This window comes from Rhodamnia argentea, chromosome 6 (genome assembly GCF_020921035.1).
Source record: "Rhodamnia argentea isolate NSW1041297 chromosome 6, ASM2092103v1, whole genome shotgun sequence".
Lineage (NCBI taxonomy): Eukaryota > Viridiplantae > Streptophyta > Magnoliopsida > Myrtales > Myrtaceae > Rhodamnia > Rhodamnia argentea.
In genome coordinates, this window is record NC_063155.1 from 23266248 (window position 1) to 23290290 (window position 24043).

Genomic DNA, 24043 nt, shown 5'->3' on the forward strand with positions numbered 1-24043 from the left:
AAGTGATGCAAAGCAATACTAGCTGATGACTGAAGAAAAGCCACATGCTATTCAAGTGACGTCAATACCTCTATGGGATGGGTTGATGTCAGTTGTTCCTCTCAAGGAGATGATTGTCCAAATGTGTTGCATTACCGACATTTGGCTTGTGCGTCATTTCTCAATTTCTCTTTCCGGCCAACTGCGTAATCTCTCTCATTAGTTTTTGCTTTTCTGATAAATTGATTGTGATGGTTCTGGACATGTCATGTGGAAGCAAGATGAGAAAGTTCGAATACTGATATTTGTTGAATGCTCTGCAGATAGCGGTTGCTTGGAAGCCTTTGATGAAGAAGCTGGGACTTTGGAAATCCATCCGTTCGCTTGCCCGTCTCTATGACGCTGGAATGGGGATGGTCATTTTCATACCCATCGCGCTGTTTTCCTGGTTTCCATTTGTGTCGACCTTCCAAACTCGCCTTATGTTCAACCAAGCTTTCAGCCGCGGGCTTGAAATTTCTCTCATCCTTGCTGGCAACAACCCAAATACTGGGGTATGAAGGGTGTTTGATGCCTCGCAAGGGCTTCTTTTTGTCGTGTATCAGATTCCTGATTTTGTCACAAGCGATAGCTTAGTTTCAGGATAACCTACTACTTTGGAACCCTCTGTAAATACGCTGCCAATTGCACATTAGAGCAAGTACAGTAGTGATATATCGATTTTTTTTTTCTCCTTATGGGTTTGTTGCATCATTTTGGCCATTGAATAGTTGGGTATTTCGAGTAACAGAAAAAAGATTTGTGAAGTCATCTTCATAAGAGTACTTTTAAATTGTAAGTTGTCTCTGCAGGAAGAGTTGCCCCCGTAGTCTCAAAATGAGACTTACTCGCATCTTTTGGTTAATTCAAAGAGCATCTATTCAGCTTAGAGAGAGAGAGATAAATCTATTCGACAAAATAAAACTTTACTGTTTTGACCACTCCCAAAAAAAAAAAAAAAAAAAAAGGAATAATCTCGACATTCAACCAAGAGAGCAATCTGCTAAAGGAGGTGGGAATGAGAACACTCATGGCTGCGAAAACGTATTGCCTGGTCAACTTCAGATTCTTGCTGGCGGTTTGTCATCTGCAACAAAATTGCTTTTCGATAGGTTCATTCTTGGGTTCATTGATTAGGAACAAAGTGTATCCCCTAAGATTGTGGTTGAATGGGTGTCTTTGATTAAGGTAGAAGCAAGCTGATTCTTAGCGAACCCCACTTGGGATGCAATGCAAAAATAAAAATAAATTATGTTGCTCTCTTTAGCCTCTTGTTTCCCCTGTAAAGTAACAGCAGAAAGGCCGGCGTTCAAGCTTAGTTCATGTGGAACTAGTCTAACAAGATGAGTCGTGACAGCGTATACTAAAATCGAATTGCGAAAGCAATACACGAAATATATTCTATCAATAACCTGTAAAAGCTTATCGCATGATTTGACACCTAAATTTAAAAGGATTTCGTGCGTATTGCACCTTCGCTTTCCTTTTATCGAGAGCCGCTTATGCCGGGATAGATTTGAATAAATTAGCTAATTATCGGGGGAAAAAACAGGCGTAAATAATTATGTCACAGGGTTGGCATGTTCAAAAGTAATTAGACGACTTACACAACAAGTAGTCCCGACTTCCAGAACACCAAACATTCCTCTAAATAGAAGTTACAAGTGTGCGTCGTCGACAAGCACGCGCCCTCGGATCTCCTTGCCCCTCAACCAATCAATCAACCGCCAGACGACACGTGTCTTCGATCTCGGCCATCCGATCACAATCTCTTCGACACCGAAAACCGCCAAATCTAGACCCCGCCGTTCCTATAAATGGAGCGCCCCCCCGAGGCCCTCACGCCTCCGCACCGTACAGAGCGTAGCTGACGAAACAAAGACTCGTCCGAACCTGATTCTCTCTCTCTCCCTCCCTGTTCTCTCTCTCTCTCGATCTCGATTAACAAATAAAATCACCCCTAATTCCCTCTCAATTAGTTGGAGAATTAGCATTGGGGAAGGGGGGGGATTCTAGGGTTTCAGGTTCAAAACTAACGGTCAATTCGAGCGGTCTTGGTTGGTTCGATTCCCGCGAATCTAGGTTTTGGTCCGGCGAACAGGGCTGAAAACGATGAACGAGCAGTCTCAGCTAATCAATCAAGCTTCGCCGATGGTGAATCACGGCCCGATGTTCGGCCAGCAGCCTCAGATGTTGATGAACCCGCCTCAGTTGCTGAGCGCGTCCAAGGCGATGAGTCAGCCCCAGATTAGGGCCATGAACCAGCCTCAGATGCTGGGTCAGCGTCAGTCCCAAGTGTTTGCTCAGCCGATGCTGAACAGAGGCTACAAGCCGTGGCCTCCGCCGCAGCAGCTTGGGATGGATCCGGGCGCCCAGTTCCGTGGCTCGAAACTTGGGTTTGGGGCTCCGAAGCCGCAAGGTAGAGGTAACTGGAAGGGCAAGAAGCCGAACGACAAGCGTGTGGACTTGAGGAAAGCCCCTAATCCCTCGGTTAACGCCGTCATGACTGGTGCAGTTGGCGCTGGAAGTTATAAGCCCCCTAGCCTTAACGAGTTACAGTCTCAGAATCACTTGAAGGCCCGGAAGTTTTACCCGAAGAAGAAGTTTAACAATAGGTTCGCCCCTTATGCGCCGAGGAACACTTCATCGTTCATCATGCGGGCAAAGAAATCCGGAGGGATTGCGTCCTTGGTGTCCCCGAGCCCTGTCACGCCGGCGGTGCTGCCAACGCCGACGTTCTCACCGACTACAGAAGTTTTAGGGGACATGGCGAAGGAGGAGTGGGGTGTGGATGGGTACGGGTCAATGAAGGGTTTGATTAGGCTACGTAACGAGGCAGATTTTAGGGAACATGAGGACGAGGAGGAGGGGGATGATAACGAGGAAGATGATAACGATGGGTCTAGCGAGAGTGATGTGGAGGAGGAAAAGAATAGCGTGCTTAGTAGGTTGGATCATGAGATGAGCCGGTTCGAGATGGTGTATCCCACTTATGGAGGTGATTACAACAATATATTGGAGAACAGGGTAGATGATCAGGATGCTCACATTGCACAACTGGAGGAAGAGAATTTGACACTGAAGGAGAAGCTTTTCTTGATGGAGAGGGAGTTGGAAGATTTAAGGAAGAGGTTGCAGCTCTTGGAAAGGAAGAGTCAAGGGACGGATTATGTCAATGAGGAGGTAGTTGAGAATGTATCTGAAAATGACAGTGGAGGAGGATCTGATGTCCATGGAATGGAATGTGAAAGCAAGGAAGAGGTGATGGAATATGGGGATGGCAATTTAGAAGGTACAAACATTGATGCTGGCAATGACTCTAGAAGGGAAAATAACCATTTGGCGATTAGCGAGAGTGGGAGGGATATCTCCATGGACATGTATGCTCAAAAAGGAGCGATGCCAGAAGAAGGCCATTTAAAGGGCGAGGAGATGCGGGATGAGAATATGCCTGTTGAAGCAAGTACCGAACCGGATGAGGTGAAGAACACTGGGCAAGTGCGGGATTTGGCCACAGCTGAAGTGGATGTGAAGACGCATGACATCGAAGGTGAGGATATTGGAACTGTCCATTCTGAGAAGAGCATTGGCGATGGTGACTGATCTCGTCCCTCGTTAATGTAAGTTTCTTGCATGAGCAGTTCTTGGTTTTGGAAGACTAATCATGTGGTTGACACCTGCCGCAGTTACTTGCGTTTTGGTTATGTCGTTTAAATGTAGTTTAGTTTAGGAAAATCTTCTGTTATTGTTTTTCTGCTTTTTTCTTTTTTAGGGCAATAAGAAATAAAGCCTTTTTTTTTTTTTTTGGTCTTCTGTTACTTTCGCATGGAATCTGTGAAGTTTAGTTGTCAGGGTCCCCTTTAATTCAGAGTGGGTTTGTCTCGTCTACATCTACTGTAGTTGGCATATGCTTGCCTCTTATGTGGATACATCCGTGTGAATATGATGAATGGAAAATTTGGAAGTACTTCTAATGTTGTTTGTGACATGTTTATTTATGTATATGTGTGTGTGTGCATTCTATAATTGTGCTGATGAAGCATTTGCCAACTGAAGATTTATATGGTTCGGCTATACATGATTTCTCTGTGAATTGACTACCTTCCTCTTATTACTCGGGGTTATGGAACTCCTGTTCTTTGGGAACCAAAAACTTATGACCAATTGAGGGCTCCATGGAGGACGAGAAGTTGGGAGTGGATTCCGGCCACCTTTTGAAAGATCTGTCTATTCTATCTGATTAGTATAATTCTCTTTGGCTAGTCAACCTATGGGTAAACTTTTCTGTCAATATTTGTGCTTGAGATCATCATTGAAGATTTTCTTATGTTCTCTTTCTTTTGTTGGAGACCCATTTCAGTATTGAAGTGACCAATAAGACACTGGAGATAAAGATGTGAAGGACAGTGAAGGGTTGCTTCTTTACAGGCATTTTAACACATCCTAATTACACTGTGACCTCTATATTTAACCACAAAATTTAGCAGCCTGAGCTGCTTTTTGCTGCTTTACGTCAGTACTTCATGCTTGTCAATACAGGTGCTTCAAGGATTATTCTTTTAGGAGGTCTGTCGGTGATTTTGCCAATGTAAGTTTTTTTTGTAAGTTCGTATTATTTCTATGCTTTGGAGTCAGTCGTTTTCTATAAAGTTGTTTCTTTGGATTCCCCTACTCTATTTGAAGTACTTTTAGGATTGTAAGTTGGGAAACTGCTATATCTGATAGTTTATTGTTTGAGACATGCTCCAAGAGTCAAAACTGTGAGTGGTAAAATATTGGTGCGTCATTGACTTCATAGGTGTCCAGTAGCTTTCACTGGTTCATGTGAAAAGTATACCTGTTCAGTAGCTAAAGTTGGTTGATGTGTACCCATTTCATTGTTTGCTATGTGACTATGACCTAAGAAATCTGTATTCTCATCGGACTATTGATCATCGTTATCATGTGTTTCCTTGTAAAGTTTGAATCCCGAGTGACGGCACCTAGAAGTGTGAAATATTGTGGTACTTGACACCATCTCCAAACCAACCCCACCAAAACGCGCGCGCACACAAAAAATTTGAGATTTTATTTTTAAATTCTTCTGTGAAGCTTAGTTGCAGCTTTTCAAATATGGGGATATCTATTTGCCGGGTGTTGCATTGTCATCTTTGTCATCTTACCTTAGGAGTGTTTGTCAACGCCTAGCTGGGAGGGTGAATTTATTTGATTTGTTGTGCGTAAGAATGCTGGAATCATTTTTTAGTAGCAGTTATTTGATATCCATTGGCCTGGACCTACAATCCAACTGACCTGTTCCTGGCCACTTCATACTTCTCCATTTTAACAGTATCAACCAAGTAATCTACATTTGGATGAGGTCATGTGCAGACTACATCCTTGTGATCAGAGACCTGGGAACTGTGATAACTTGTTTCTTTGGCAGTCGCAATCAGCATGATGGGCATGTGCTTTCTGGCTATCTGAAGTCAAAAGTCTAGGTTAGCCTTGTCAATATCACCTTCTCGATAATCGCATGGTTGATTTGCTAATGCTGGCTGCTTTTGGTTCGTGCACTTTCAATTTTACAAAGCTGTATCTTCTATTTCCTTCATGTTGGCGTATCTACGACCAAGTTTGGCACACATACCGGAACTGATGATGGTTATATTGACAACATTTTGTCATGTTCTGAGCTCAATCATTACACCTACGTGCTGCTGCCGATGTGGAAGAATGGTACCGGCTCCCCCTTGCGTTCACAGTAATTTCATTAATGGTGACCGCGTTGATCTGATTTCGGTGATGTGAAGTTGCTCTTTCGGGCAGGTCCTCACGTCGTTGTTGACTTTGCAAATGGAAAATGTGAGACCTATAAAATCCTTGGTCATTCTATTTTGAATGTACGGAAGGAGTAATCTTTAACTTTTGACGCAGGTGGTAAAAAGCTCGACATACCCATTTCATGTGACTATGGAAACGGATTCTTTACTTGTCAGAATAGATGAGATAATGGTAGAAATCAGAAATAGGACGCACCTTGTGCTCGGGGAATGCCTTGTTCACCACGCTTACTTGAGAAGTACTCCATTGATGGTTAGAAGGGTATAATGGATGTTTTCTTTTCGGCTAACGAGGCTATAATCAACGTTGATTGATGATCAATCTTGTGTTTCTGGTTTGATAGTCTGTCCACACGTGATACCTTGTCCTGTTGGATCAATCAAGTCTTAAGTTGGCGACGTGTTTAGTGGCGGAAAGATAGATTGGCACCTACGTTCTTTTGGGACTGCATATGCTTCAATTGTATATGCTCCAATTGCATTAAAAGGCATTTTTATCTGAGTTGGAATAAAAGGTACAAAACTTTTCTCGAGTATTTTCATGAAAACTAAATTTGTTCTCGCTATACATTTCATTTTTACTTAACTAGAAAAAGAATTGGGAGGCCAAAAAGTACATAGTTAGACAAATTAATTAACAATTGAGGAACCTATCGTAATTCCCAACGACTTTGAGGCTGTTTTCTGCTTCGTGCTGCAGTTCTGTTTCGAGGAGGATCCTTTTGGAATCCTCAAGTTTCAATTCTGTCGTTGAGATTTTGGCTTTTGGAACCGTGATGCCAAGGACCAGGGAGTTCTTCACACCCCATTAATCATCCATGTTCGTTCTAGTTCAAAAAAGGAAATTGCTGACCAGGACAGTGACCGTATGGAATCGATTGATTGAAAGCCCCTCCAAAAAAAAGGTCTTAACGGTGAAAAATTATTTGATCCGTAAAAAAGGGTGAGGAAAAGCGATGAATCCCGTTGGCTTTCAAGGCATTACTGACTCGCAGTCGAAATGCTTGATTTGAGCATACTTATGGCTTATTATCGGCTTATCTCGACAATTAAATAACTAATCGATAACATGGTGATCATGAAAAAACCTAACAACCTAATATTTTCCTAAAAACGGCGTCTAATGAAATGGATAAATGACTCATCATCAACGAAAATATATGGACATAAATTATTATTGATGATTTTAAGAGTTACAACCGATCAACGTTTAAAAAATAATTTTTCAAATCATTAATTTTTCTCGAAACTTAAATTTCGTACTTCCTCGTGTTTTAGAACGACGAATGTGTAACTAGCTTATGGTACAAAAGAACAGTCCACCACCGTATCCCAAAAAATATGTGTTGCTTCAATAACATATTTTAGTTGGTATTAGCAGATGATTAAGGAGCCACTCATTCCATAACATCGTTGCTTTGAACCGGTAACAATGTTTCATGGGATTCCTGAACGGTCCAATCTCTCTGGAAATGAGGATGGGCATCACCACCTGGCCGTGCAAATACTTGTGACTCGGTATGCTCAAGTTCCCTAAAAGCACGCTTCTGTGTCACATTTGACTCGTTCCTTAGTGACTCCAAAAGAGGGTTTGGTTTTGGTGAGAAGGAAAGCGTTCTAACACTATACCTCTCTCTCTCTTTCTCTCCTTTGTTCTAAACTAATCTGTTTACGCTTTGCTATCAATGAATGCAACGCAAACGTTCATATGTCAACCAGATTTGATCAACCCCCTGACCACCATGGGACTGCAGATGTCCGGCATTCTCGTCCTCTCCCATCTCTTCCACCTCGCTATGAAAGCCGTGGGAAATTCCGGGCCCGTGGCGCAAATCTTGGTCTGTCATTTCCTGCATTTATTGCTTGCGACGTCTTCATATTTCGAATTTCTGGGCTGAGGTTCGACCGAATTCTCCTAGCTTACACGCTTTTCAGATGAGCTGTAACGTTTTTTTGTGTTTGCCATACAGGCGGGACTTGCACTAGGTCCAACCGGGTTATCGCGCATCGACAAAGTGAGAAACTTCTTGTACGAACAGTCGACCAAAGATTATTACCCTGTTATGGAATTCTTCTTCAGCATAATCTTCATGTTCCAGATCGGTCTAGAGACGGACATTTCTTATGCGATTCGAACCTTACGACCTGCTGGCACAATTGCTTATGGCGGAATCATATCGAGTTTCATCCTTGGAGGGACTCTTTCTTTCTTCTCCTACCGGTACTTAGATTTTATAGGTAATACATACATAGTTTACGGTCTCTTCATCATAATATTCCTGGCGAATGCTGCCCCTCCTGCCGTGATCCGTCTGACAGCCGAATTAAAGATCGCAACTTCTGACATTGGCCGATTAGCCGTGTGTTCTTCATTGGTCAATGACATGTCGTGTTTATTTCTGTATGCTTTAATCATCGCAACTCACTCCGGGAAGGGCTTTGGCCGCGGAATTCTCTGCCTTATGGTCACCGTGGGACTGATTTTTCTGAACAAGTATTTGGCTCTTTGGTTCAATCGACGAAACAGAAACCAGAAGTACTTGAAACATACCGAAGTCTTCATTATATTGTCTCTCGTTATAGCTACATCCATGATCATAGAGTTGATGTCCTACAATAGCTCAATCAATTGTTTCCTCCTGGGTCTGATGTTCCCTAGGGAAGGCAAATCGGCTCGTACATTGTTGTTCAAGCTCACCTATTCCATCAACAATTTCATACTGCCCATCTATTTTGGCTATATCGGCTTCCAGTTTAATGGGAACTATCTCCAAAAGTTGGAGAACATCGTTACTGTTATATTGGTTGTTGTGCTTAGCATCGCGGGCAAAGTCGCCGGCACCCTAGCAGCTTGCAAGTACATGAAGATCCCCCTGAACAAGGGCGTGTTGATCGGTTTCTTACTGAACATGAAAGGCCATGCTGATCTGGTGCTCCTGAGTGGTGTTTCAAACATTCTTGTAAGTTCACCATGGCTTGTTAAGTTGAATTACAGGCGAAACATATGAGATGGCCTCTTTCCATTTAGTTCCTTATTATGAGTTTTGATCCTATAGATAGAGACTGAATGTTAAACCCTTTCGTTTTTATGGCAGAGTTGGACCCTAAAATCCCATGACTTGCTGCTAATGACCATAGTCATTAACACGGTCATCTCAGGAGTAGTGATATCTATCATAATGAGGAAAGAGGAGAAAAGGGTAGCTCAGGCTTACCGATCGCTCGAGCTGCAAGACCCAGAAAATGAACTCCGGCTCCTAGCATGCGTGTATGGCCCACGCCATGTAGCAGCAACGGTTGGGATTATCTCGGCACTGAGGGGACCCCAGACGGCACCAATCACCCCGTACCTGATGCACTTGGTCGAACTCCCGGAGAAGCACAAGGCCAAGTCTGCGCTGTATCATGAGCTCGAAGACGACGAGATAGAGGTCAACGAGGATGATTATGGTGGGAATGATGTGCTGGAGATCAACGATGCCGTGGATGCCTTCACGGCAGACACTAAAGTCTTGATCCAGCAGGTCAAAGCCGTGTCGACGTTTTCCAACATGTATGAGGACATTTGCGATGATGCTGAGGATTTGAGAGTTTCCATTATACTACTGCCTTTCCACAAGCACCAAAGGATCGATGGCAAAATGGAGAGCGGCAAGGAAGGGATAAGGACCACCAACCAAAGAGTTCTCCGGCACGCACCATGCTCGGTGGGAATTATTGTCAACCGAGGCCCTGGAGGTGCCCCGGGGTTTACGCAAATACTAAGCTCCGAGACCACACAGCATGTTGCCACACTGTTTTTTGGTGGCCCTGATGACCAGGAGGCTTTGGCCTGCAGCAAACGAATTGCTACTCATCCTTGCGTTAATTTGACAGTCATTAGGTTTGTACCGTCGCCGTCTTCTTCAACTGAGAACGCGACCCATCCGGATGATGATGTCTTCTTGGCAGACTTCTATAATAGGTATTACTTTTGTTCCTTAATACTTTGGATTACCTTTTCTTCTAGTGAGCGCAGGAGAATTCAGACTGCTAAGAACACAATTCTGCATAAACATGCAAAACTGCAGTTATATGTGCTATTCATATTTTCCTAGCCTTAACATGAAGTGTCATGTTACATTTGCATACACAGAGAAAGTCTTGACATTTTTAAAATGTAGGCATGTGAGGTCGGGACAAGTTAGGTACGTGGAGAAGTGTGTGAACAATGGCACACAGACGGTGGCCGCCCTAACAGAGATGGGGGATATGTACACACTGTTCATCGTAGGGAGGGGGAGGCGAGGGCAGTCGCCGATGACCACCGGGATGAGCGACTGGGAAGAATGTCCCGAGCTCGGAATAGTGGGGGACATACTAGCTTCATCTGAGTTCAGTATTAACGGTTCGGTTCTCATAATACAACAGCATAGGAATCCAAGCATATAGACCTCTTTTACGTTCAATTTCGTTGAATATCGCTCTTTATTGGAATGAATCGTGATCCGCTAGTCGGAAGTCGCCTCCTTCAAAAGAAAGGGATGAACAGAAGTCCCCTACTAAGGAAATATTGCATCTCCAATTTATGCAGTGTATCTAGCATGTAAGGGGAACCATATATATTGTATCTCATTATATGAAGGAGTTCATAAATCTTCACGCTCGTGTGTTTTTCCGCTGACCTGTATCTTAATGTTGGCAAACTGCAAACTTCGTTAGCTTCACAGGTGGGCTTCCTTACTGGCCAAAAAAAAAAAGCAACGAGCTTCCTCTAATGGATTATGCAATCCGACGGCATACATCGCCCTGGTTTAGCAACAAAATCTTTCATTTTTGGCCGAACGACAAACTCAACCGTTGTATCTTTCAAAAAGACTGAACTTGAGAATAAAGAAAAATGAAAAACTTGGATTCCAATCAAGCACACTAGTGAGTACGAGAATTGAGTTATGATAGATGAATAATAACCGGCATCATAAAGGATCGCAGGTAGTTCTTCCTATGTACCACTATGTCCAATTGTGTGATAATCCGCGAGGCAACGGGCAAAATGACAGCATGAAGTGAAAGACCGGAGATAAAAGAAAGGGACAAACACCAACACACTTGATTCAGATCAAATTCCACATCGAAGGAAGCAACTAACTGACAATACCAAGACCAAATGGGTACATTGATAACAAAACTCAAGTCTGCATACAGTTGCTCAACCAATCATTCAAGGGCATTTAAATGCCTTTTCACGATTGAAGGGGCAATATACAGAACGAACAAACAGTTAGGAAGAAATTTTCCCGCACCTCAACAATCACAACTAGCAGGTCTGAAATCTTATCCCATCTTCATCACCCTTTTACCAGTGTGAAAACGGGGTGACGTGGTATAGTAAACGAAGCAAGTGTTCAGGGACCACGTGCCTTTTCTGTCCCTTCCCTTCAAAAACAGATCTTCTTCATCCAACAGAAGAGCTCGGGCGGCACGGTGAATGGTCCTGTCATCCAGTTCGTGGAAGCAAGCTATAAACGGTAAGTCAGTTATTTGGTGTAACCACGAAGGCAGCGAGACCATTGTTTTCCTTTATCTATACTATTTCCCTCAGCTGTTCGTTTGCCACTTTTCTGTTTCCCTAATAAGAATCTGACTGTACAGGAGCTCATTCCAAGTATCGGGAACGCCAGGCAGGCACCAATGGCTACAATCCTGGTATCGTACTGGTGATCTCCTTTCCTCTTCTGTTAAATTCTGCTTCCTGTATATTGACGGGTGTGCATCCTTTCGCAAACCAGTAATCCTTGTTACATTGAGATAGAAGACTGGTGTCTTCATACCCTTTATCACATATTCAAGGATTCTCATCTTTCGAGGATACTTGAATAAGTATGTCTCTTCCTTGTATGGATCGGTCTCTTTGTCACATCGCCCGCCGGAATTCCAGCGTCCTCCTCTGCTCATAAAGGACAATGCACTTAGAAAGAAATCAAATAAACATAGCCTACTTTTAAGGGACAAATCCTACTTACCTAAAGTGGCCAAAAGAATAGCCCCTGAAGAAAACAAGCGTTTTATTTGGGTCTATGTTGGAGTCTATCCATCTTCCCCAAGTTGTCAATGCTTTCCGAAATGCCTCTTTCACGTGCAATTGGCTGTAGATATGACTGCCTTCCTGATAATAATCCTTTCTGCAATTATTTCATGCCTTGAATTATGTGTCTGATCCGCTAAAATCAGCAGAGAAGGAAGGAATTAAGCATTACCCCTTGGAAGTTTTCTCATGAGTCCACCAATGCCCGGTGTTGAAAACAAGGATGTCTGCATTCTTGTACTTATCAGAGGATCCCTCGACAACATCTAGCCGAAGTGTCTCCCTCTTTGATCCATTCGCCATAGGCATTTCCCATACTTGCACCAAGAACGGTGATTGAAAGAACTCCACAGAGCAATTGTAATCCTACCAATCCACCATCGAAAATTGCTCATGAGAGAGAGATATTGACAGCCGTCGAGTCTTCTAGGAGGGATGCAACTTAAAAGAAATTACCCGCAAAAAAATAGTAAAGGACAGAAAAAAAAATGCACGCGCTTCAACTTTTGCATCTTCTCAACTAAACATTATAGAGTCTTGAAGCGACATTGACCATGAAGATTTACATGTTCAAACATCAGCACAGAAGGAATCAAGTGAATGACTCTGACAAAAGATAAAATTTTTAAGCAAAAAGCCTAATCCCTAGAAGTGTTCGTTTCTGAAGTGGAATGACATACCTGAAATATAAACGAGTAATAGCCCTCAGTTCGGAACTCTTCCCTTCCAGAAGCCTCAAAGACTCTGCTCTTGTCCTCAACTGAGTTTCTAAGAATACAAACAAGAGATTCCCACATATTCCTATTGAGAGAATCGCCGACGAACACAAGACGCTTTCCCCTTAATAATTTCAACATTTCCCGACCGCTCAACCTGCAAGGACACATTCATCCAACCAGCCTCACCAACCGATCCAGCATTGCGGAATGCGTCCATGTGAACAAGTATGGCAAATGAAGATAACTTGGACACGAATTGAATGCATGCATTGGCAAAGAAGCAGCGACTCACCTGGGGATGTTGCAATCGTGCGGTTGCCATCGGTACTTGAGATATCCAGAATCACGCCTCCCATTCAGAAAACAGTTGAAAGGCTCGTCGATGTGAGGGCAGGAACCAGGCGAGTAAAGCGGATAAGACTCGTCCCTCACCCATCTCCCCGCGTACACATCGCACTTCTTCACCGGCTGTGGCCAATTCTCCATCCTCTTCTTCTTCTTCTTCCTCCTCGATGGACTCTCCCCATTCACATCTCCACCATCCTCTCTCGACCCCAATGCCGCTTCGCTCGCCGTCTTCGCGGCGCCAATCCCGCTCCTCCTTCGATCGTCCCTCCGGTCCGAACGCGAAGCAGCCGCTTCTTCGCCGCCCCGAGAAACGGCGAGGTCTCCAGGAAGACGAGGACGCGGAGGCGAGGGAGGGAGCGAGAGGGAGGCGGATTCGGAGGGATTACGGCCGAAGCGAGAGAGCATGGAGAAGAAGTGAGATCTGTAGGAGGAGGCGGCGAAGAGGTTGGGAAGCCAGGGGGAGGAGGAGGAGAAGCGAGTGGTCGGGTTGAGGACGAAGAGGAAGGTGCAGGCGACGAAGGTGAGGATGAAGCCGCACGCGAAGGACCTGGTTCCCCTGGCGGCGGAGAAGGAGAGCGGCGACGGCTTGGCGTCGGACTTGGTGGGCGAGATCAGGCGGCGGAATATCCTCTGCGTAGGGGAGGACGCGTCGGCGGCTGCCATGGATGCAGAGATCCCGGAAGAACGAAACGAGGTTCTCTCCCTGTGCGCGACTGAGCGAGTGAGCGAGAAAGGAGAGGAGAAGAGAAGAGAGCGGTTAAAGTGACGTGATCATGACGTTAGCTAAAATAAAAACGTTACCGCGAAAATTGCACGTGTCGAAAGCATGTGGGGCGTTGAATAAACTATCCGTACGGTGTAGGAAATTAATCATTATGCTCCCGCCTCCACTTTACTTATAAGAAGAAGTTCAAAAACGGTGTCGTTAAAAAAAAAAAAATAAGGGGATATTCGCATTAATTTTCGCTCGCTTAAAATATGGGGAGATATGTCCCTTTTATGCAAGAATTGTTTTCAAAAACGGCGTCGTAATCAGCAACATTCCAATAGGAGCATCGTCGAGGACCAATGTGATCTTCTCTTCTCCCAGATCTTGTCCTAGTTGACAAAGAAAACCAGGGCCTCGCGAATTTCTTGACCCGCAATGGACGAGTTGACTAATTTCATCCAAATACTATGTATAATAGATGATCTCATCTTATAATACTTCAAGTGCTAATGAAACTACTTTAGTGAAATTTAACGGCCTCAATTCTCGAGCAATCGCACCAAAAACTCGAGTTCCATTTGGATTTCCTTCTTGATCCATCACAACAACAACAATATTAGCATATCATATTATCATACCGTTGTTACTTATGGGTTGACTTGACAAATTAATTTGAAGTAATGCACAGAACTGATTAAGGATGATTGGTCTTCAGGTGAGTAGGTTTCAAACTTAAAACATGTAATCTACTTCGTTAGAACCTGTTCCTAGTTTCACTTTTTTTTAAAGAATGTTCTGTTTTATTCTCTATTGGAGACTAGAGGGTGGAGAGCGAGAGTGAGAAATGAGAGAAGAAAGTCTGCGATCTGAGAAATAAGAAAGTAATAGGATTTGGGTTTCCAAAATAGGTTTTAAACCACCAGTTCTTGGAGCACCTAGAATCGAGAACCTACCCGCATAGGTCGGTTCCAAAAACTTAGAACCGGGAAACGGATCAGACTCGACCGGGTAGGCCCAATTGGGTCTGTTTCTCGGATAGACAATCGATTGATGGGTCCCCCCACTAAAATCGATAGCACCTGGACGGGCTTTTTATATGGGTCGCCCTTCGGGCCGACCGGGAGCAGGTCTAACCTGGGCAGTCCAATGGCCGAAAATAGCGGGCTCCTGCAACCAAATCTTGTGAAGCTCGTGGGCCGAATCTTCGTCTTCTTCCCCTTTTAGAACCAGAAATTCACTCCTCAGAGTACAAAAGGAGGTCGAACTAACTCGGGGAGCTGTCCGGACTTGAATTAGATCCGAAAACGAACCCGAATAGCAAGTAGCAACGAGGAACGAAAACCGAATACCGGGATCAAAATGTATAAGGATAGAAAAAAAAAGTTGGAGATGCGGGGTATCGATACCCGTACCTCTCGCATGCTAAGCGAGCGCTCTACCATCTGAGCTACATACCCCGGGCCATTGCGTGCTCAAACCCACATCTTTTATTCATGTAAGTAAAGATCTTCCTACGTATCTTCCGTATGAGTGGAATTTAAAGCCACTCCCGCTCCCGACCGCTTTACAGATGACGAAAAAATGAATCACCGCACAGAACTGTATTTACATCCGAATGGTACAAGCACTCTTGAGAACAATCTAGGGTCCGGCATGGCGGGACCGATCAATTCGCAGAGGAGTCGTGGTCGTCGGTTCGGGGGCGTTCGGGCCTTGGCGACGGCTCACCGGCCGGCAAGTCAGAGATGGCGGAGAGCATGCGGCGGATGCTGATGGAGCGGGCTGGCTTGAAGGTGAGGGACATCGGCTTCTTGTCCTTGGAGAAGACGTCGGAGGATTTGGAAAGGATGAGGTAGACCAGAGCTTGGACCACCAGGAACATGGCGATCTTCGTCAACACGTCCGCCAGAGAGGACGTAAACAAAAACTCCATGGCCGGTTCTCTCTCGCTCGAGATCAGATCGGCGGGTCTGAGTTCCGGAATCTCAAATGATCGAATGCAGTGGAAACTGAACGGAATCGAATCGGATGCGTACCCAACATCTCCCGGGCGGACCGAGGCTTTATACGAGAGGAGGACGACACGCTGCGTTGAATTCTCCCCTTGGAAAGCCGAACACCGCACGCAAATTCGGGTTCGGCGATTTCCAAGTCTGACTCGGAACCCCGCGCAAGAAGTTTCCTGCGGTGTACGTACGAATGGATTGCCCATTTTCGCACGTGAAACATTAAGTGCAGACGACGTGGAAAGCCACCGTTCGTCGCTGCACCTTCCTTGTGATTCACGAGCGTCTAACGCGACTAGACCAGACTCAACAACGGCTGACGACTCAACCGACCGTCAAAGTCAACTCACGGGGGGTGGGATTTCAAACGTATGCAATGCGGATGCCTTTCGGTAGGAATTTTGCGATGTAGGGCTATCTATACGTTGTGGTTCCACGTAAGACGACACGTATTTCTGGTCAAAATGATTCGCATGATCATGTAATGGTGGGGAAGAGTAGATAAGGATAAAGACTTGCTCAACGGCAGATGAACTGGTCCGGTCCTCACGTGAGAAATGCGAGCGGGACTGTTCACATGGACAGCCGCAACCAATGCTGATTGGATAAAATAGCGATTTTTTTTTTGTCAAAATCAAGTAAGTAATGACATTTGATTCTTTCTTGTCCTTTTTTTTGTTGTTGTTTAAATGGAGCAGAATATTCAAACTTTAAGAAACGCCTTAAATAAGAAAAAAGAGGAAGTCCCCATATACGGTGGCCACGATACTAAGATGATTGGCCTGGTGATAATGGGATTGCCTTTCTTTTTACGCAGTCACGAGTTCGATTCGCTTCATGAGCGAGCTTTTGAATGGCTTGTTGCCTAATTGCGATATTTCTTGTCCAGTAGATATTCTGGGCTGCAACCATTTTGATGGGGTTACTAATCTCGGACCCTTCGAATCGCCGGTGGTGCGGATATATTATAATTCAAACCAACCAACTTGTAACTGACGGAGAATGTTAGGGAAAAGTCTCAATAAAGTACTAAACCTATTGCATTTGCGTCAATTCATTTATAAACATTTTGCATGGGTACCAATTCGGTCCTAAATATTTTATCGGTGTCGGTTTCATCCTAAACTTTTTGTATTTGTATCGGTTCGATCATAAAGTCTTTTGCATTTGTGCCGGTTGAGTCATAATATTTAAAAATGTCACGTCGGCGTCAAGCATGCCAGGTAGGAAGATCAACGTCCACGACAGCGATTTCCAGCCAAAATTGATCAGATTAACTCAATTGGCACAAATACAAAATGTTTATGATTGAATTAGCACAAATATAAAAAGTGCGTGATTAAATTGGCACCAATGTAATAGGTTTAGAAAAAAAAAATTTACACTTTTTTTTTCAAGAATTTTTACACAAAGGCATGGCATGCGACTTGCCTACCCCGGTTGACTTCTCTTTTACTCTGATTTTGCTTGTGCGGATGGATCGCATTGCCACGTCCCATTTCGTTATCTCTTGCAAAAAAAAAAGTTCTTTAATGCTGTGCCAGCCATCAACGCCACATGCCCTTTAAAAAGTACGTAACATATATTATGTAATCATTTGGACCAACTTACAAATTAGATTGCACTGATTAGGCAAGTGTGATAGCAGCTAATTGGGCCATTAGATAAGTTGCCATAATAAGTAAGTTTTACCACGGGCTTTCTATGTAACATGGGCCAACAGTCACACGCCTTGTCAGGGTAATCTGTCGCACTCGCATGCATCAGCACTTGTCCTTTGGTCTGTCCCACTTTTTTGTTTTTTTAGTCTTTGTCTGGAAGCAACGTAACTTTTTCATGTCCAGTCTGAATTGGGCATTCGTCCTCGTCTGTTTTGGAAGTTTCTGAGAATTTCTTGGACGTGTCATCAATCAACTGCATCTCGAACCGTCTCTTCACGTAAAATTCATGGGGACCATATTTTTTGCATTTTAGGTTAGACTTGCTCATTTTACATATAATTTTTTTTTATGTATTTGAAACTTGTTCACAGGCATATAAACTTATGCCTAGCCATTCAGAGGAAAACAAGATCCGTGCCTGGATCCGAGCCCATATGAATTAGGTCTACAGCGTCGCATGCCAACTATTGATATGAATTTCACGTGATCAATAATTGTGATTGCTTTGGGATCTCGAAATCATGACGAAAATGTACTTTCGATGCGCCGGCTGCATATCGACGGAGCGGGGAACGGCCGCGCAGGTCAGGTTACGGTGGATCAACGCACAGGTGAACACTCTCGCCGTTGACCTCAACCGACGTTCATGGCCGGCTCAGCTACCTCCTACCCGTTTGGGAAAGGGCTAGAGCGCGATTAATTTAATTAATCGCCAGCATTAGTGCGTCGCAGAGACATTAATTACAAAGCCAACAAAAGAGCTTAACACGCTCTTAATTTTTAAAAACACACTCTCCGCGATAACGGCGAGGAAGATGGAAATAACGACAGCAACGATGGCCTCCTCCTCCTCCTCCACTCGGTGAAGATAAAAAAAACAAAACAAAAGGAAGTCGCCGTCTCGTTTCGCGCTCTCGAATCGAATCGAATCTCCGACGAACCGAAAACAAGCTTCGGATTCTCTTTGTTCTCTCTCTTCGGAGGTGGTGTCGGAGGTTATGGCGGATCCGGGACCGAAATCGCCGTTGCTGACTGCGAACGCGGGGCGGAGGAGCTGGAGATCGCTCCGCCGGAGGAACTCCGTCGACACGCTCAGGAGTGACTTCGTCGCGAAGCTGCCGGAGAAGATCCGCTCCGGTCTCGACGTCGAATCTGGCCCGTGCGACATCGATTTCACCAAGACCAAAGGCTTGAGCAAAGGTCTCCCTCCCTCCCTCCCTCTCTCTCTCTCTCTCTCTCGCTCGCTCGCTCTGGTTTTGGTCGGATGGCTCGATAGTTGGATGATTCGAGCTCATTTTCTTTCGTTCATGGCGCGTTTGAGGAACAGAACGGAACGGAAAATGTACCCAGTTCATTTTTTCAGTTTCCTTTTGTCCTCATCCGATCATCTGTGATTTTACTGTTGTTTCTAGCCTTTTGTGGTTTTGTCTTTCCTTCTTATTCCTTTAGGGGTTCATATTGCGTCGACATGCGAGGCTCCACCGGAAAGAGCAGAGGAGGAGAGGGAGAGAGAGAGAGAGACTATGCGTTATTGGGTTACTCTGTTTTTAAAATAACTCAGTTGTTTTTCTTAATGTTTTTATCTAAACAAAGTTATAGTAATCTTTTTTCAAAGAAATTCTGACTTATGTTAACTGAATTCTTTGCTTGTGATGCATGATCCCGGTAAAAAAATGTGTCCTTTCTCCCATTTTTATGCCTCATTTTTCTATCTAATGTCTGTGATGGAGCATGGTGTGCAAGAGATTGATTTGATCATGTTTTAAGGGTCTCTTTTCCCTTCTATGGTAAAGAGAATTCTATTGGTCTTGTCCATTTTGAACAATGAAGCAGAATTCTTGGATTGTTGTTGCAGGGGAGAAGGAGTACTATGAAAAGCAACTTGAGACCTTGAAGTCCTTTGAAGAAGTGGACACTGTGATGAACTCTGATGGTATGGATGACGAAAATCTTGAAGAAGCAGCGCAGCATGAAAGAGCAATGAAGATATCGAACTATGCCAATATCGTACTGCTGGCGTTTAAGGTAACACATCTGCCGCAGGTGTATTGTCTGTTTGGTTGAAGATGCACAATGCAGTCGAGGTGCTTGTCGCATCAAAAGAGCCTTTTTCTTTGCTCAAAGGCATTGCTGTCAAATAGTGATTTTATTCAGCATCTTACATAATGTTGGAATTATCTGGGGTTGTCTAAAGCTGGATGTCATCAAATTAATTGTACTCACATTGCAAATGCTCGAACCATTCGCGATGGAACACGTGTTATGATGCAGATCTATGCCACAATTAAGAGTGGATCAATAGCTATTGCAGCATCTACATTGGATTCTCTACTTGATCTCATGGCTGGCGGCATACTTTGGTTCACACACCTGTCAATGAAGAAGATTAATATTTACAAATATCCCATTGGAAAAGTGAGGGTGCAACCAGTAGGAATAATCATCTTTGCAGCTATCATGGCTACTCTAGGTACTTTCTCATTCATCACTTCCCTAATGATTTCTGTTGGGAGTCTAATTTGATGAGGACTTCGTGGCCCTTAATGCTTAACCTTTTAACAGCTTTTACATAAAAGAAAGTTCCGAGACTTTAATCATGCCGAGAAACCAGTTATTTGCGATGTTGAATCTCATGGCCAGCCTTTTAGGTCTGGCTTAAAAAATTTGTAGCATTTTAGATGTTTGTGGCTGCTTGACTTGTCTGCTCAGCGAATTTGTTTTCTGCAGCCCAAAGTAAGAGACTCGAATGACAATTCACATGGAGAAAAAAGTCGGTTGTCTATGTTGTCAAATCAATGAGAAAGGATGGAAGAATGCATTATTAAGCAAATTATGCAGTCAATAGCATTCCTCAAGAAGTTCAGCATGATTTGAAGTGGGTAGTGTCATAATGTGGAAGATATTTGCTTTGTTCCTTTTCCTTTTTTTTTACCCTGTCATGCGCTACGGCAAATAAGCAGCAGATGGCTCCTCTCCCACTCTCTTGCTTCCAAAGACATGGATGAATGCAATCTCATACAGGATGTTTGAATTTTTTCTTTCAACAACCTAATCCTAGCGTCTTAGCAAAGAGAAGAAAGAACTTATCTTAGTTGATTTTCCATTCAAGTGCGGAGGAAAATGCCTTTGACCCGCTACTTTAGAAGAATGTGCCTGCTGAAGCACTGGGTGGGGTAACAAGCTCGTTCGAGGATTTACTTCAGTTGGTAAAGGGATCCATAAAAAGTCTGTATACAAGAAGCTTAGAGAGAGATGTTAATGTGCCAGACGTTTGGGTGTTCTTGAAGCCAAGTTCTCGTCCTTCAGAATTGCAAGGGTGTGGGAGAATTTTTTTCTACCATTTTTGTCCTTCCCAGATGAAGTTCGTTAACCTTACCGATGTTTGACAGTTAGAGATGTTTTCCAAATAGTGAGCAGACCATATTTAGAATGGACAATGACCTTATTTGATGAGTGTATTGATTGATTAATGCTGTGATGATTTGACACTAATATTTCAACACAATTTTCTGAGAAAGTCCCTCTAAATCCAGTGTGGGAATTGAACTTCAAGATTTCTACTTCTTGATTCATGGAAAATTCATAATCTCTAATGAGTGTTTGGATTCTGAATAGGAAAAAGAATTGATGTTACCCATTTTCTCTCAGGCTTTCAGGTGCTGGTCCTAGCCGTAGAAGAGCTAGCCGAAGATGAAGCTACTGACAAGATGAATGCAAGCCAATTGGCATGGCTATACTCAATCATGTTATCCGCTACTGTTGTAAAACTTGCTCTCTGGATTTACTGCAGAAACTCACCGAATGAGATTGTCCGTGCCTATGCGAAGGTGCGACTGTAATTACTAGTCTTAACCTATCTTCTGCCTTGACAGCTATTTACATCATGAGATTTACAATTCCTCGGTACATATATCAGTGAGTAGATACATATCTGTTCAGATGAATACCTGAATTCCATTCACTGCTTTTTGCCAGGATCACTATTTTGATGTGATAACAAATGTAGTAGGTCTCGCAGCGGCAGTTCTTGGTGATAAATTCTACTGGTGGATTGACCCAGCTGGTGCTATTTTGCTTGCACTTTACACCATTACCAATTGGTCTGGAACAGTCATGGAAAATGCAGGTACCTCTTTTTATGTCATCTCTATCCTCCTCGACCTGTACCTCACTGAAACACCTTTCAATAGGAAAAAAGAAAATCTCGAGGAGGCGTCAGTTATCATGTATTATCTTGCTGAGGAGTAGAATGTTGTCTTAGAATACTTAGGATGATGCGATGCTGATTTAAAGACATGTTTCACACCAAGTACATTGACCACGTATGCTTCTTCGTGCAGTTTCACTCGTAGGACAGTCAGCGCCTCCAGAATTTTTGCAGAAACTAACTTATTTGGTGATAAGACATCCTCAAGTCAAGCGGATTGACACTGTCCGTGCTTACACCTTCGGTGTGCTTTATTTTGTGGAGGTGAGCCCTTAAATACAGTCACTTTCTTTTGTCCTTGAGAGCCATGGATAGCTCCACTCGTGTCTCTGATTCCGCCACAATGCCGAGTTTTGTTAAAGACGGTGGCGCAACTGATGAGTGCTGGTTTGTCGACTGGATTCATCGGACTTTTGACTTTACTATGTTCTAGTTTAGTGTTGTCTGAACTGAGCTGATCAATGATGGATTGCTAGTTTAGCCAATTTCTTAGTCAATAAACTAGTTTCTTTATGATTGTGATTAGGTCGACATCGAACTCCCGGAGGAGCTGCCTTTGAAGGAGGCCCACGAGATAGGGGAGACCCTCCAGATAAAGCTTGAGAAGCTCCCGGAAGTTGAGCGGGCATTCGTTCATCTCGATTTCGAATGCGAACATAAACCAGAGCACAACGTTGTGAGCCGGCTTCCGAACAACTAGGGACCGATACGCTCTCGAATCTGGGCTACGACGACGAAGCCGTTGCAAATGGAAGATGAGATTTTTCTTCTCCATCAAGGAGGTACTCGTCGACAAACTCGTTTTCTTGGTGAGGAATGGAAATTTTGTGGAGACAGGAGACTGGATGTTGTATCCTGCACCTGAGTCTTTTCCCCGGCATCCTAACTTTGCCGGACAATTCTACTGTTTCATTTTAAGAAGACCGCTCTTTTTTTTCTTGCCCTTTTCGAGTTAATAGATTTCTGAAAGAGTTGATAACCGTTAAATTAATCGAACATAAAAGTTGATAAAATAGAGAAGAAAATATGTACCGACAACTAACACAAATGAGAATTGGTAAAGAATTAGCTGATAATTTAATCAAAGAAAGGCTGATAACTCATTTGACGACATTCTAGTTAGTGACTTCGTAAACGAATTGATGAATTTAGCTGCGTAGCTTAGAAAACTAAATAAAAGATCGAAAAAGATAAGAAAAAAAAAATGACAGTTCAAAGGAAAATAAATTTGGTAAGTAACTCAAAGGAGAGTTTGTAACCCAAAACTAGTCACGGGAGAAAAGTTAAAAACGTCGATCTGTACTAGGTTGGTAATCTCAAGAAAGAATTGGTAAAATTAAGGCTCATAAAGCCAAATAAGAATTTATGAACCATAAACAAGTTGAAAATTAAAAAGAAAAGAACATTGGTAAGTAACTCAAATAAGAGCTTATAATATATACTATATTGTAATTTAAGGGAAGAAAAATTGATGAGCTACGCTAATTTAATTTAATAATATCTATAAAAAAAGTTAATGCCTTTTCTTTTTGTCAAAATAAAATTTCATTCGTTTCTGTCATAAAAAATAGATACGCAGTCCAATTGTTATTCGACCAAAAAAAAAAAAAAATCCAACCATTACAAAACAAAACAAGCTTCAGATGAAAGAAATAGAGAGTTGAATAAGTTAACGAAGGGGAAAGGGAGAGATCTAGCTCAAAGCCTCCCTTTTGTAGAGATAGAAGAAGGAGGTTGTGTAGAGATAAGAGGGAGAGACAGAGGAGGCCGGTGGCCAGGGTTCTTTTCTCTATGCGTTGAATTTACAAAGAGTTAGCGTGATTAAACGGTTGTTAAGTAAGGTAAATAAGAATTGGCATGTCTATAGAAAATTTAGTAAACTAAGAACGAATCAAACGACTGGTAAATCAAATAAGAGAATGGATTTGACCAACATAACAAATAAGAGCCGGCAACTCAAAGCTAGTTGGTAGTTTAATCTGACAAGAATTTGGTAAGCCGCTCAAATTAAGATTGATAAATTCCATACAGGAACAGTAAAATCGAAGTATTAACAACTTATGCTAATAAAAATTTGTGCAACTAGATAACTTATTTATTATTAAAAAACTAATCTTTATTTGTTAATAGCTCTTTCACACTCACTTATCCTTATTGACTGGCACATAAAAAAAAAAATTCATATAAGGGTTCGAGTACCCTTATTTTCTCAAATAAGGGCATGAAGTGAACCTTATTTCAAATAATGGCATGAATTAGCCAAATCATCTTAAATAAAGGCCTAAAATGGATATTATTTCAAATAAAGACCTAAAGTGGTTATATCGGTCTCAAAGAACGGCCTGCCTCGCCAAATGAAGGGAGTTTTCGTCATTTACTTCTCTAAATTTCCTTTTTTTTCTTTTCCTTTTCTTTCTTGTCCTTCTTCTCTCTTACCTCCATAGGACTCGTCGGGTGACGGTGAGTGAGACCCTTGCCTAAGGCCAACA

The 24043-nt window shown here is 43.1% G+C and overlaps 5 protein-coding genes across 16 annotated transcripts in view; 4 read left to right on the plus strand and 1 right to left on the minus strand.

The window, feature by feature from the left end:
• Positions 1-708, plus strand: part of LOC115753244 (callose synthase 9) — a 35975-nt gene extending 35267 nt beyond the window's left edge. For all 3 annotated transcript variants that reach the window (XM_030691777.2, XM_048281034.1, XM_048281035.1), the window contains one exon: positions 303-708. In XM_030691777.2, coding sequence (XP_030547637.1) covers positions 303-539 — 237 coding nt within the window. In that variant the 3' untranslated portion in view covers positions 540-708. The remainder of the gene's footprint in view (positions 1-302) is intronic.
• A 1214-nt stretch (positions 709-1922) lies between these two features.
• On the plus strand, positions 1923-6162 carry LOC115753243. Of its 10 annotated transcripts, XR_007198840.1 has the most exons (6): positions 1923-3638; positions 4379-4446; positions 4817-4857; positions 5348-5498; positions 5634-5736; positions 5935-6162. XR_007198840.1 is itself a non-coding variant. In XM_048281036.1 (2 exons), the coding sequence occupies exon 1, from the start codon at positions 2131-2133 to the stop codon at positions 3619-3621; it is 1491 nt and encodes a 496-aa protein (XP_048136993.1). In that variant the 5' UTR covers positions 1923-2130; the 3' UTR covers positions 3622-3638; positions 5348-6162. The 10 variants fall into 10 exon arrangements, 1 of the variants encoding a protein (XP_048136993.1); XR_007198834.1 differs by having other exon boundaries at positions 5348-5862; XR_007198836.1 differs by having other exon boundaries at positions 5348-5761.
• Positions 6163-7474: 1312 nt separating this feature from the next.
• LOC115753216 (cation/H(+) antiporter 2-like) lies at positions 7475-10610 on the plus strand. The gene is made up of 4 exons (XM_030691738.2): positions 7475-7678; positions 7811-8800; positions 8936-9804; positions 10004-10610. Exons 1-4 carry the CDS (start codon positions 7526-7528, stop codon positions 10269-10271), a joined length of 2280 nt encoding a protein of 759 aa, XP_030547598.2. The 5' UTR covers positions 7475-7525; the 3' UTR covers positions 10272-10610.
• A 371-nt stretch (positions 10611-10981) lies between these two features.
• On the minus strand, positions 10982-13747 carry LOC115753242 (protein trichome birefringence-like 1). Its single transcript, XM_030691775.2, has 5 exons — positions 12916-13747; positions 12585-12777; positions 12077-12270; positions 11843-12001; positions 10982-11766 (listed from the first exon to the last, which is right to left on the minus strand). The coding sequence occupies exons 1-5, from the start codon at positions 13632-13634 to the stop codon at positions 11418-11420; spliced, it is 1614 nt and encodes a 537-aa protein (XP_030547635.1). The 5' UTR covers positions 13635-13747; the 3' UTR covers positions 10982-11417.
• Positions 13748-18202: 4455 nt separating this feature from the next.
• LOC115753228 (metal tolerance protein 4-like) lies at positions 18203-22491 on the plus strand. The gene is made up of 7 exons (XM_030691752.2): positions 18203-18547; positions 19203-19372; positions 19619-19817; positions 20996-21174; positions 21323-21473; positions 21688-21818; positions 22081-22491. Exons 1-7 carry the CDS (start codon positions 18346-18348, stop codon positions 22252-22254), a joined length of 1206 nt encoding a protein of 401 aa, XP_030547612.1. The 5' UTR covers positions 18203-18345; the 3' UTR covers positions 22255-22491.
• The last annotated feature ends 1552 nt before the right edge of the window (positions 22492-24043 follow it).